The sequence below is a fragment of the Cuculus canorus genome, chromosome 4, assembly GCF_017976375.1.
Source record: "Cuculus canorus isolate bCucCan1 chromosome 4, bCucCan1.pri, whole genome shotgun sequence".
Lineage (NCBI taxonomy): Eukaryota > Metazoa > Chordata > Aves > Cuculiformes > Cuculidae > Cuculus > Cuculus canorus.
This window is the reverse complement of record NC_071404.1, coordinates 63,407,882-63,422,741: the sequence shown is the minus strand read 5'-3', so window position 1 is coordinate 63,422,741 and position 14,860 is coordinate 63,407,882. Positions and strand designations below refer to the sequence as shown.

General features: G+C 41.4%; 1 protein-coding gene across 4 annotated transcripts in view; it reads left to right on the top strand.

Moving 5' to 3' along the window:
- Window positions 1–12,682: 12,682 nt before the first annotated feature.
- The window catches only part of DCLK2 (doublecortin like kinase 2), an 83,543-nt gene continuing 81,365 nt past the window's right edge, over window positions 12,683–14,860 (top strand). For all 4 annotated transcript variants that reach the window (XR_008449660.1, XR_008449659.1, XM_009568622.2 and 1 more), the window contains exon 1: window positions 12,683–13,537. Coding sequence is in view for 2 of the 4 variants with exons in the window: in XM_009568622.2 (XP_009566917.1) it covers window positions 13,129–13,537 (409 nt within the window). In the remaining 2 variants the exon portion in view is untranslated. The remainder of the gene's footprint in view (window positions 13,538–14,860) is intronic.

The following is a 14,860-nucleotide window of genomic DNA, read 5'->3' as shown; positions in this document are numbered from 1 at the left end:
CATCTCTAAGATTTGACAAATTTCATCATGAGAATAGGATTCAGACTCTTTGAGTTCTCTCAGAAGGCTTATTTAGAATTAACCCCTAGCATCTCACTTTTCCACAAGAAAATATACCAGATTTATTACTTCCAAATTCAGACCTCAGCAAATATATTGAAAACTCAACCAGCCCAAAGTTACTTTATGCCTATAGCCATACTTGTTCTTTTGTCAGCAACAACTTCTTATGATCTGTGCCTTTTGGCTAGGAGTACGACTGAGAGTTATTCCTGATTGACTCACAACTGACCTTGAAATTATTTAGCTCAAGTTTTTGCCTTCTCAGGAATAATAGCTGGCTGCACGTTTTTTATCTCTATGTAAATACTTTAATTCTATATTGTTTCCAGCACTTTGCAAAGCAACAAATAACACTACACTTTCTGGAAGAAACATGACTGGTTCTGCAGCAAATCATTCACTTTCTAGCCCTTACACACCACCAGGACCTGAGAAACTCAACAGATTTTCTCCACTTACCTCTCACGATTTCTTTATTTATTGACAAATCAGATTCTTTCCCCCCTCCTAGACCTGTCAGGATCAGTGATCCTAAAGGAAATAGTAAAATAAGAAGTCATGAGGTAGCAATAGTCTCAATCTGTCATCTGTGGAGAAGAAATGTGATATTCACAATGTTAATGCCTATAATTAAGCCCCAAAGCAGCACTTTATTATTATTTTATTAAGAGCAAAAGTTCAGTTTGGCAAAGTTCCAGCACAGGCTTAGGCCATGCTGGCTGTAGTAGTTGAAAGACATCATTCCACTGATAATGTAAATGGTTTTGCTGGCAGCAAGCAGTCAAATGTATAGATTTCTTGTCAAAGATACAGAGAGTACTGAAACATGCAAACTAAAGTATGACTGATACAGAGAGAGCATATGAAAATTAAAGGAACCTTTCACAAAACTGTATCTGATTTGCTTTTAAAAAGTAAAGCAAGATTCTTATCAAATGAAAACCAAATGCCTGTTTTCTCTATACAGAAGCTGACCAGAGTGACTGACCTTCACTTTGTATTGTGCCTATGAGCAGACAAAAGAGTTTTGCTAAGTTAACTAAAACCTTTACTTGTAGCTAGGAACAAAACAGTAGCGTGCCATTCATCAGTAAATCTGACAACACACACGAAAATATTCACACCACAATTACCAGAGCAATCACACAAACCTAGAAGGCCAGGATTGAGTTTGGTCTCTCAGCTCCAAAACAGCACTGATCTTTAGATGCAAGAACTCTCTAACAAAAGTTACTAGAGCCCTAAGCTGAAACCTTTCTCCAGTGATGTGCACAGAGCATATATTAGCACAAAAACTGTGAAATCACTCTATGGGGATACAGCTGAGTTTCCCTCAGTAGCTGCCTGGGTGACAGACTTTAAATAATGCTATAATATGATCAGCAACTACTGCAGCCCTTCATAACTGTGTCCATCGCTGTATCAGTACAGTACAAAAGTAGGAAAGGCTTTGACACTTTATTCCCTATTACTGGGAATAGGACTGTGACACAGGACTTTCACAACCAAATAGCAACAAGGATAAGGCTGATACACAGGCTTCCAAAGCGAAATATGCACCCACAAATATGACCATGATCATCCTAAACATCACAACACATACCAATTGGCTTCCTGTCTGCAAAGAATAAAAATTCAATTATTCTTTGAAAGAATATAGGTTACATTCTACCATTGCTTATTCAGAAATAGGCTTTCGGCACCATTTTTTCATTAAATGCTGTCTTCAGGTGAAGCAGAAGGTAAAAGGTTACATTTGCCTTTCTGGCAGCTTAGCAAAAAAATTCTGATCAACAATTCATTCCCCTCTTTCTTTTCTGTTGTTTCAAAGTTGTTAGTCTTCACGTTGCAACAGAAATTAATCCCTAAACACATGCTTTTGCACTTCTACATTTCATCCCACTTCTCCAGTCTTTAAGGTATTTCTGTAAAGCAACATCATTTTCTGCTGTGTTAATTATGCTTGTCAAAGTCCTCTAGAGCATTACAAGATTCCTCCAGAAAGTAAATCTGAGAAGTAAAATTCCTATTTCTATCAGGTATTAAAATTCACATATTCAATAAAGACTGGGAGGGATTTTTTTTACGCATAATGGTTTCTTACAGTCAGTCCCTTGTTATGACTCTGACTCCTGCTGACTACACGAATTTGTCACAGGTGCAGTGAGAGGGAAGCACTTCACTTGTACAAGAGAAGCAATAAACTTTATTGATATCAAACAATAATAATAATTTTCAATGGTAAGTGCAACAACGGTTTAACAAGATTCAGTGGCAAGGTACACTTGATTATTGCATAGAGGACAAGATCATAGAACGGCCAGCAAGACCCTCAGGGAGACCCTCCCATAAAGTCAAGAGGTTGAGAATGGACTCCCCTGCTTCCTAAACTTCTCAAGAGAGTCTACATGCAGCTAGATCCAGACTTAGCCCCTGACTTGGTCAACGGTTTACGTCTAAACAATTATACATGCAAAACCAATCCTTTATATCACTTAGGTAAGATTTTCCAAGTTTAGCATGCTATTAGTCACTTCCCAAGGACCTGTTGCGCCAAGGAATTTCTCAACCTCAGGAAGCATCCTTGGGAAGTATTCCTCTTCAAGGGGAGAGCCTGGCACACACTTCACTGTCACTCAGGAGAGTTCAATGGGCCCTGGGCTGTCCACTATTTATAGAGTCAAGATGATTTACCTATGGTCATATTTGCATACCAGCAAAACATCTGGGCCAGCGTTCCAGATAGTCCCTGGCAACTGTGTTGTCAACCATCCCCCAAAGTCTAGGTAAACTGGACTGTCATTTATTTCCCCCACCTTCTCAGGGGAAGTTCTCCAATCAGAATGTCATCTACATATTGGTAAAGTTTCACATCTCGGGGATTGAAGACTGTCTGTAAGAGTTCACCAAGCATGGCATGAGCAATTCTGGGTGAATGTTTATACTCCTGTGGGAGTCAGTTAAAAGTATATTGTATTCTCTCCCAAGTAAAAGCAAATGTCTCTTTATCCTTTTTCAAGGGACTCTTTTATGTCTAGCACTGCCATCCATCGGTGTGCAGCTGCATGCAACGTAGTTGTTCAGACTGCAATATTTGGTACAGCAGCTCTTAGTGGGGTTGTACTAGCATTTAGGCATTGATAATCAACTGTTAAATTCCACCTCCCATCTGGTTTATGAACTTGCCAGACAGGCGAGTTATATGGAAAGTGGCTTCTGGAGATAATTCCTCATTTCTCAAAATCAGCTATAATTTCAAAAATTTTGAGCCCCAGCAGAAAGTGGATATTGAGGTACATTAGTAATATTTTAATGAGGGACTGCAGGGGCTGCATGAAGTGCATTTACGATAGCCTTCCTACTTTTACTGGGGTTGGAGTCATTGTTTGAACCAAAAGATGGCACATTGCCATTTGGCAGATGCCAAGTTCATCCATTTAAAACACCGAAACCTAAAATATTTTCATGGTGATTTTTGATTGCAAAGTGAGTAGTTGACACGAGTCTTTCACCCAGAAGCCATAAATTAAGCTTGGCAATTTGTCACCCAGTGCTCACACCATTCACACCAATAACTTCAACTCTTTGCTCTCTGGGTTGTATGCCCAGCTTCCCAGCAACTCACTGTGTTAATATTGAAATTTGTGCTCCTGTTTCTATTAAATGTTTCACCAACTGCCATCAGGGACAAATTGGAATTAAAATAGCCATCATTACTTACCCAATAAGCCTCAGCCTTCAGGACAGGCCGGCCCCATTGCCTGCTGGACGTTACTTGTTTTTTCGCTTTATGACCTGCAATTCCTCCCTAAGTGGGGAGGAAAGTATTGTCTCTCTTTCTGTGTACTGGTGCCAGAGGAGTTGATTTCCTCCCAGGGCTTCAGATTTTGTTTCTAAACTGCTGCATCATCCCAGCCCATTTCACAGTTGTAGTTAACAATGTCATGCATTAATTATGTCCATGTAGGGAGTCACTTAGAAGCATTATTGCCCTGTTCATTATTACGTACAATGTCTCTTTCAATCTCATCCTGTTTTGCAACTAGATAGGGTTTCAGATTTGTTGGGGGTCCTCTAATCAGTTGTTTTAACATTGTGAAATCTGCTGTAGCATATAGTAGGACATTGTGGGGTCCACATTGGTGTCTGGCTTGTGTGCAAGTGGCTTTTGTGACAGATGAAGAGAGCTCACTTAGAAATTTAATGGGGATTATGGAGGGTTCACCTCGCTCCATGGTGTCTATTCCTGCAGCTCAATAAGATACTTGGCTGGTGATTGAATGCGGTGTATTTGTCGAGTCAGGTCCTAAATTTAAAAAGCTCCTGCACCCCAGTAGACATTTGCTTCACCCTCACTCAGCAGTATTTTGTCACTATCACTTAAGCATACTCAGAACAAGTATTCAGTCTCAGTTTCACCTGGGTTTCTGCTGTATCTCTAATGCAAATTTGTCAGTTGCAACAGATTCCAGGAAATGATTCCCAGAGTATGGCACAGATGACCATCCCAAGGTCCCACAACTCCTGTTTTAACAATGGGTCTGGCCTATGTTCATGAGGATTTGCTGGGAACAAAGGTCATCTTCATCTGGCTCACCACCATCCTCCAAGCCTCCCTGAATAATTGGTGATAATATATGCCATCCTGTCAACTACACCAATTTGTCACAGATGGAGTAATAAGGAATTGCTTCACTCACATGAGACAAGCAACTTCATTGATATAAAACAATGACAGCAGCTTTCAATGACAAACGTGACAAAGTTTAAACAAGATGCAACAAGAAAACTCAGAGAGGAGTATAGGTGTGGCTGGATCCAGACTTAGCTACAGATTTGGTCAATGGTTTATGTCTAAAGGATTATACACACACAAACAATTCTTTATATCACTTAGCTAAGATGATTGACCTATAGTCATATTTGCATACCAGCAAGACATCTGGGACACTGTTCCAGACAGACCCCGATAACCGTGTTGTAAATCATCCCCCAAAGTCTGGGTAAGTTGGATTCAGCTGTCACGACCTCCATTGATGGTTATGGCTTGATCAGAATTACAGGATAAGGTCAGATGGGTGCGGTAAGCACACCATGACACTCCCATAGGTAATGATCACCTATTTCACTCTGTATCACAAGGGCTAGTAAACTTGCTATCTTTTCTCTTGCGAATAGGTCACTCTGACCTCAAATTTGGTTAACGTATTTAATTAATTAATTTTTCTTAAAGGAAAATTTCTTACAGTACTAAATATAATGGTTCTTTTCTGGATGAAAAGTGGTTGTGTGAGAGGGTAGTGTGCTTAAACACCTGTCTCTTATCTAACAGCATTATTAACTGATATAATGCAAAGCATTGTCTCACATTTTCTTGCAGCTTTGTGACATTAACAAAAGTTGTCATGTGCACACTCTCCTTTTTTTTTGTACAAAAAGTGATTCCTTGGTGAAAATGCCCCTGCAGCCAGTAAAATCAATCGTGTCACTGGAAGAAAGCAACTAAGAAAATTATTACTTATTTCATTCTCTGCAGTTGTTCTATTGCCTGCTTCTTCATAGGCCTGAAATGCTGATGCTTTTGCATATAGTTACAGTGTACAATGTCTTTGATTCCAAAGATATGCTATCTTTCCTTTCTGCCCTATTCCATTTTTGGAGGGGTGGGTTAATACATAACCAAGATCATTCCCCAGCTCAAATCTCCAAAGATATTTGTACCAGCACAAACAAAAGCAGCAACCCCAGCTGGGTGGGAAAAAACATCTGGAACAAGAGTGTAGATGAGAGAATTCTATGCAGCTGAAATTATTTCAGTAACCATCATATTATAAAATCATATTTTTTAGAAGTTCCTTCAGCAATTAATTTCTTTCAGAATACTTATTGTTCCACAGTTGTTTTCATTTCTAGTTTCCTACGTCATAAGGTATGAGTCATCAGTGAATTGTAGACCTCTTCACTGAAGTAGCTGTCTCAGAAAGCACAATGATTTTTTCATTTTGAAGTGTATTGGTAATTCACTCTAACAAATAACTCTGTGCAGTGATCCTTGAAAGACTTATTTGAATCCTCTCCTTATTAATTATTTAACCTCTGAAATAGCATAATTCCACAGGTTTTTCTAAGATCCTACATTTTTCCTGGTTTTCGGACTGTCATCATACTTTTCAGTAAGACAATAGATCAAATGATCCATTTAATCCTGGATTGTTCAACCAGAGTAATAACAACTATCCAGACTGCCATTTCTATTGAAAATATAGAAATTTGATGTCTTGTATTGAACCAGCAACAAATGGAATTAAAATTATTAATGATTATGCAAAAATGACTATAGGGTTAGCAGCAAAAATCTTACAGATGCGTCTCAAAAAACTCAATTACTTCTTTCTACACGGCTAGGGAAAAAAAGATAAGTAAGAGAGGCATTTCTTTGATTGTAAATAATGTCTTTTTCCTCTCATATTATACATTTTGTTGGTTTAATACAGATAAAATTAATATGAGTTCCTAATCTTAGAATATATAACGTGGCTAATTCATATTAAACATATCAAGCAGTCTTGTTGACTTTCATATGCAAAACGCCCTTAATAACTTTTTGAATAATAGAAGCTGAAATGTTACATTGGTAAGAGCAATACAATAATCTACCAGTAGAAATTAAACTTGTCAGATGTTAGAGAATATATAATCTGATACTAGACAAATTCTGTCGTCTTCTTTAGGAATAATAATTTATTTCTATCCAATGACAGTGGTATTGGATATTCAGAATTCTTCCAATACACTTTCTTGGTTTGTTGTATGCAAAGTCAAAACAAGTCACACAAAAGAATGCAGCTGTCTTAAAGAGTTGCCAAAAAACAAAATTAAAAAAATATCGTGCAATGTAGATTCATTAATGAAGAAGTACAATTAGTAGGTCTTCCAATGCCTCCTCCTTTTTAGGCTTTCAACTGTATATCCTTTAAGCTTTAATTTGGAACCTTCCCTTTCAAAAACAATGATGAATCACACCTGGAGAAAGGAAACTTGTACACACATATCTGATCCACCAGGAAAGGCATTGGAAGTTATTCATTTATTTATATCACAGATATACATACTTAATTTATTTAACGTGCCAATCTCTGTTCAAATTGAAATGGGTGAGGATCATGTTCTCATGTCATTGAGCAATCAGTGATAACCAGGAATTTATTTTCACTGGAGTGCAAAAAGACTGAGATCCCAGCTGATTTCAGTAGGAGGCTATTGGGAGGGTATCCTAGCTCTTCCAAAATGTTCACTATATCACAAAAAAAAATGTGTTTATGTGAAGTATTAACTTTTCTGAGGGTATTTTACAACTCCATTCATGCTGGTCTGGATGGAGGTAGCATTCCACTCTCCTCATCCATTCCCACATCACGGATGGCAAAACAGAACAAAAGTAATCATAACATCAAAGTGCTAGAGAAGTTCTGCAGGATAATGCTAACTTGGAAAAAAAAGAAAAATAACTGGATAAAAAGAAAAACATTCCTTCAGGCAAACTGCTGGCTGATACTAAATCTCAGCTGTGAAGAGGTTTTGAAACCAGGACCTTGCTGGAAGTGGTTTTGATATACTTGATTTTTCCTTGGTGCAGCAAATGGAAATAGAACATACCATGAAGATCTTTCCATCTCTATATTTTTGTTTCAGGTTCAACATTGTTTTTTTAAGGCTGTTTTTCATGCTTTTACCCGTTTCAGAACTCTTAAATGGATGTTCAGAAATAACACTCTTAAAGATAAATTTAAGGACAAAGGAATCCTTTGGGAAGTGTATAAAGTCATTTTACAAGTAACTGAACCCCTATATGGCATTTTTACCTAGTTGAAACAGGTGAATAATTCTAAGGACTTTTGAATACACATTAAAATGGCTTATCACAGATACTGGATTCAGACATTTCTCTAATTATTATACATAAAGATGAACTAAGATAATTGGATATTCAAGGAGACTCAGACTCACATATCCACTAATCAATAAGTGTTAATGTGACAGGAACAAGCAGCATAAGGAGATTATGCTTAACTGAGCGCTGCAGCATCTTTATTATACGACCTATGCCGATGTATTTCTTTGCATGTTTTGTTTCTGTATAGTTGTCTGTATTCACATCTGCCACTTTAAAACCAATACTATATTCTACATGGAATTCATTTAGAAACTGCTGAGTGGATGAATAGAACACAGTTGAAGAGAAAGTTATTGGTTCCAGTCTGACTCCTCTGCTACTTGGATAAGTTGCTCAAACTTTTGGTTTCCCATTTTAGTTATCTATGAAGTAGAGCACAGCATCTCACAGGGCTGTTGAGAGGTTTTATTGTGTGAATATATCAAAAGCATTTCCACATTCTCAATTGAAAACAAATAATTACAAATAACCATTTCATTGTTTAAATACTCAAATTTGATATCTTTGGTGCTATGAGTAAACATTTTGTTACTGAACTATTCAAAGAATATTTTTCACATAATAAAACTCAAGCCAACAGACTCTAAGTTTATGTTGGTTTTTTTTTTTTTCTTCTTTAGCAACACCATATAGTATCTTTTTCAAGGTGAAATCAATGATCAAAATGCAAAGGTTAGATACATAAATGTTCTTCTAAAACTTTCTACTGTAAACTCTGATCCTGAAGTGAATTTTACCTATCAACCCATTAAATGTGCTAAATTATTTGAATGCCACCAATTCCCATTAAGAAGGTAAGGAGTTCAGGTAACAGAAGAAGAGACATTGTGTCTGATGGTAAAGTTTTCTTAGTTTCCTTTTAGTTTGCCTTTCTTAGAGGCATCCTAGAGGCTGGAAGAGATTAAAACCGAGAATTTGTTATGCCTACCACAATAAATCAGAATTAAAAAACAAAGCAAACATAGGAGGGAGAACTGATTAATTAGGTGGGCATGAAAACTGGAAGCGCTTTTCTTTTCAAATAGGAAATGTATATTTTAGAATAGGAATATCCCAAGAATGAATGACAATATTTTTGTGGTGTCAGGAGCTGTAGGTTAATAAGCAAAGTGTCATTTATACATGTAACATTGCTTGCTGTGAACTGAACAGCTAATTTATCAGCCGTACTTTTTAAGAGCAAGACAGTGGGATTGCATAGTTCAGTTTCATATAGAACTGCATTTTAACAACACTAATTTTCTCCTGTATAACAGCAAATGTAGTTCAGCTGCATGTGGGAGTGCTTTGGGGGTTCTACTCCTCATCTTTTAAAGTCTTTGAAAAACAGCTCTGACTACAGATAATTCTCTAAAAGATATAAGGTGGCAAGGAAAAGGCAAAGCATGCATACAAATAGAGGCACTGTGAACCATTCACAATGGAGGCTTACAGAGCTTGTTAAATATAGAAACATCATCTGAAGAGAACTAAGAAGGAAGAACACAAGTTGTAGGAACATGTTTGAGGTGTCACCAGGAATTTCCTTGGCAGTTACACACAGAGGTCTAATCGCAGTGTCTCTGTAAATAGCTTCTTAATATAGAAGTAGTTTCGTTTTATAGGTCAGGAGCCACTTTCATGTTTATGTGCTCCATAAAACACTGTGGTTGTATAGACTTCAAAAACTTTCTGTAGTGGAGATTCCCTTTGAGAAGAGAGAATTTTCCTGGTCAAAGGTGTGAGAATTCTCTTCTAGTTTTGCTTTACTGTAGGAGGCTGTACCAAATTCCATTTGCCCCATCCCATCTTTAGCTAGAGAGTTCAGAAGACAGAGTAAGCCCTGCGTATTGCATATCCTATCACCCAGCAAAACAATTTTAAACCAATAAAACGTCTACCCTGAGACTGAATTCTCCAGATCTAAATTCAGTCATAGACACAGTTAATATACTAAATTCATATATCTATTTTACGTGTTAGGCTGTATACCTAACCAAGCACAGTACTGTGGATAGCAGGAAATAGTTAACAGCTGGGAGGAGGTAGAAGGTACCTATAAGAGGGGAAACTGAACTTCCCTGAGCTTTTGTGGTCTGCTTCTGCAGCAAAGTTACCCACGTGAGGTTAAACTTTACCTGACTAACTTTGCCTGTAAACAGGACTAGAAATTATACCTCAAAACCAGACTAGAAGTTGTTTCTCACTTGTTTTGTGGCTTCTAGGTCCTGGTTCTTAGGCAAGACCTGAATGTCTGATCTTAGTCAAGTGTATTCCTACTATGCTCCAACTGTAATAGAATTCCCCCCTTCATTCAGTTCCTTCTGTTGATTTTGCCTCCAGAGATAATCCAGCTCCATGATTTATCACTTTATTTTGCTTGTGGAGGCTTCCAAGTATCACAGAAGTTCACATTTCAAGCGTAAAATTCACAAGTGTTTTACATTTTTCCAGGTGTCGTTTTTTGGTGTATTGACATTTAACCTACTTTGTAATAAACCCAGTGATAATGGTGAGGTAGTGCTTGACTTTATTGGTATTTCAAAATATAAAAAAAAAATAAAAGTAATAAATTCATAGAAAGTATGGCAAAATATTTTAAAAACCCACTGAAACACAAACCCAAACATAGATAAATTTTCTTAGCCAGATCTCTTCCTTTTCCCACCAAGTACAAACAGAACAGAAAGCACAGCTTCTAACCTTGGTAGAAAGTCTTTACTAAACAGTATTCTGTCCTAAGCATGAAAAGGACTTTCATAAACCTATCCTCTCCTGTATGCATCTTTCAGTTACTAGTTTAATTTTCATACAGAGAAGTTCTCCCTGCAGCAGTCGCACTTGCAATGCAGAGGATCAACCTGAGTACCAACTCCTGACACCAACTGAGTAAGCAATGTGCAGAAGGATGGGCGAAGGTTCTTATGGGCCCAGGACAAAAGAGCAGAAAGTGTGACCACCTGGAATGATGTAACACAACCGAAATCTCTCAAGGCAAGAGACCTGGGGAAAAAATAAAAAGAAAGTGAAAAACCTGTACCTAACTGCAAATGCCTTTCACATGTTTTTATATACTCATTATGTGAATAAAATAAAATATATTCCGTAACAGTCAAAAATAAGTTGGGAAAAAAAAAAAAAGATGAAATTGCTCCATTTCCATGTATGCCAGCCATTTCCATTTCTACCAAAAGTGAACTTGACTTGTGAAGCTACCTGGGGAAGCACGTTCAGGAGGTTAGGGAATTAGCCTTCAGAAGAGGAGGCTGAGGGGAGACCGTAATGCTCTGTACAACTGCCTGAAAGGAGGTTGTATAGAGGAGAGTGCTGGCCTCTTCTCCCAAGCAACAGGGGACAGACAAGGGGGAATGGCCTCAAGCTGCGCCAAGAGAAGTTCAGACTGGATATCAGGAAAAAAACTTTCACAGTAGTGTCCTTGGGCACTGGCAGAGGTTGCCCAGGGAGGTGGTTGAGTCACCATCCCTGGAGGTATTTAAAATATGGCTAGACAAGGTGCTCAGGGACATAGTTTAGTGGGAGATAGTAATGGTTGGACTTGATGATCTAGGAGGTCTTTTCCAACCTGGTGATTCTATGATATTATGAATGGGAGATGGGCTTGATTGATTCCTCCAGAGCGTGGGAAGCTCAGTGGCATTCCCAAACGATAAAGGGGAAACAGGGGCGCATAGTCATCTGTCCTGGGGAGTGCATGTCAGGGAGAAGGCGATACAGCTTTCAGAGCATTTCTAGCACTGTAACCAAGTAACCGAGTCAAAGTAAGATAAGAAGAGGGCAAGCAGGTAGCTGGGGAGCAGGGGTATGACGGACCAGTCCTGTTGGAGCCACCCACTGTGGAAAAGCTGCTCCCCCAAAATCATTCTCCTTCGCTAGAACAACCTCTTCCTTTTCTCGCTTCATCACCCGAGCCCTGCTGAGGCGCTGGCCTCAACTCATTGCATCGCATCCCATCCCAGCTCAGTTCATCCTATTCCAGGTCAGCTCAGCTCTTCCCACCCCTTCACATCCCACCCCATTGCATTGCATCACATCCCATTGCATCTCACTCCATTGCACCACATTGCATCGCATCCCATCCCATTGTATCGCATCCCATCCCACTGCATCCCATCCCAGCCCATCGCATTGCATCCCAGCTCAGCTCATCCCATCCCATCTCATCGCATCGCTTTGCATCCCACCCCATCCCATTGCATGCCATCCCATCACACCCCATTGCATCTCACCCCAATGCATCCCATCCCACCCCAGCTCAGTTCATCCTATCCCAGCTGAGCTCAGCTCAACCCATACCATTGCATCCCACTCCTTCGCATTGCATCCCATCTCATTGCATCACAACCCATCCCATCCCATCCCATCATACTGCATCTCCCCGCATCCCACCACATCCCATTCCATCCCATCCCAGCTTATCCCACCCCATTATATCTCATCCCAACACATCCCATCGCACTGCATCGCACCCCTTTGCATCCCATCACATCTCATCGCATCTCACCCCTTCGCATCGCATTGCATCCCATTCCATTGCATCCCATCCCACCCCATCGCATCCCACCACATACCACCCTACCGCATCCCATCGCACCCCACTGCATCCCACCCCGCCCCGCTCCAGCCGCTATGGCGCCGCCGCCTCCGCCCCTCGCAACGGCCCCGCCCGCCGCTTTCCCCGCCGGCGCCCGGATCCGCTGCGGCTGTTTCCTTTCCTTTCGGAGCAGTGAGCGCCTGTTCTCACCCACCCACCCACCGCGGAGCCGGGATGCTGCGCCTCTCCCCGCGCTGACCGCTCCCCCGCGGCGGGGCCGGCGGAGAAGAGGAGGCTGCGGAGAGGCGGGGGAACACCGCACGCTGCGCATTGTGCGAGCCCTTATGGGCTCGGCGCGGGGTCTCGCTCCGCGGCAGCCGCCGAATTAAGGCACGAGGGATGCTTTTGTGCTCGGGGCGAGCAGCAGCGGGCGCCGGCGGAGCCGCGGCTCTCGGAGCCGGTCGTTACCCGGCAGGCGCGATGCTGAATTAGGGCGAACGGAGCGCTTTGCGGGGTTGGGGGAGGGCAGGGTGAGCGATTCGGAGGGAAGGAAGGAAGGCAAGAAGGAAGGCGTTTTCTCATGGCGAGCAACCGGAGCATCGAGCTGGAGCACTTCGAGGAGCGGGACAAGCGGCAGCACCGCTCGGGGCCGCGGCGAGGGGGCAGCGGCTCGGCCGCGGGGCCGCGGGGCAACGGGCTGATCCCCAGCCCCGCGCACAGCGCCCACTGCAGCCTCTACCGCACCCGCACCCTGCAGGCGCTCAGCTCCGAGAAGAAAGCCCGCAAAGCCCGCTTCTACCGCAACGGGGACAGGTACTTCAAGGGCTTGGTCTACGCCATCTCCCCCGACCGCTTTCGCTCCTTCGACGCTCTCCTGGTCGAGCTCACCCGGTCCCTCTCGGACAACGTGAACTTGCCCCAGGGGGTCCGCACCATCTACACCATCGATGGCAGCAAGAAGCTCACCAGCCTGGACGAGCTGCTGGAAGGTGAGCGGGCCCCAGGGGTCCAGAGGCAGGGTTAGGCTGTGGGCAGCTCTGCCCTGGGATGTCGAGGTTTGGTAGGAGGTGGCGTGGGGCTTGGTGGCGGGCTGCGGGCTCTCTCCTCTCGCTCATCGCCACCTTGGTCAATGCTGAGAGGGGTCACCTTGATGAAAACCAGCAGCCGTGAAGCCCCTGAGGGTGAGTGGTACAGGGTTGCCTACTGCTGTGATGCGCCATGTGCCACACTTTCCCAGTGTGGACCATCCACTTCTCCCATTGCTCCGATGAGTGCCGTCTGCCTGTGTGTGGGTTGACTCTAGTGTTTCTACAAGAACCATACTAAAATCTTGGCTACCCTGTAGTCACTGCTGTTTGTAAGAGAGGGAAATGTTTAACTCTCTAACAGTTATTACAGTGTCATTGATGCCTCACAAAAGCTTATGTTTTCCAAGAGGAAGTCACTGTGTTTTCACAAGGATATTTATACCCTACCACATATTAAAACAAAGTAAAGTCCCATTTTAAAACCTGATCAAGGTCCGTATTTGTAGAGGGAATTACCTACCTTGTCTGACTTCCAAAAGCATTTTATAGGATCCAGTGCTTTTCAGAATTGTCCTTAAGTAGCTTTTGAAATAGGACTTAGCTGCTAAGGTTATGTAGACCTTGCAAATCTGAGCAGAGTAGCACCTGACTTCTTTTCAAAATGGGGCTAGAAGTACTTTTTTATGGATGAAACATATACCTCTTTGTAGGGAATGATATTTGCCAGAACAAGGAGCAGACTTCCCTGTGTTCTCTCATCGTGTCTAAAATACAGATTAAACTCAGCATTACATGAATCAGCCTCTCAAATATATTCGTTATATTGTACACACTATGGGGTTCATAATGAATTTGCACTCCTCCTCAGGCATCTAATATCTCAACCGCTGCAATCTTCAACCCGGTAACCCTATGTCAGGTCTAGCTGATTGCATTAATGAAGAAGTACAATTTGTAGGTTTTCTAATGCCTCTTCCTTTTTAGGCTTTCAACTGTGTATCCTTTAAGCTTATATTTGAAAAATTTCTTTTTCAAAGCAATACTGAATTACACCTGGAGAATTTGATGAGAAAGGGTGTCTGAGGACCTTTATATAATACATCAGTAAAGGCACTGGGAGTTAGAGACCAGCCACTCTAGTACATGCAAGAGGAATGAGGAGGCTGCAGCTGTTGCTACATAAAGGAGGTCTCACTCAAAAAAAAGATTTAAATTGTGTTTTATAATAGTAACATAGTGCCTGAGGACTTTCCCCGTAGTGTGCTCTTCCATAAGGCTGTTTGC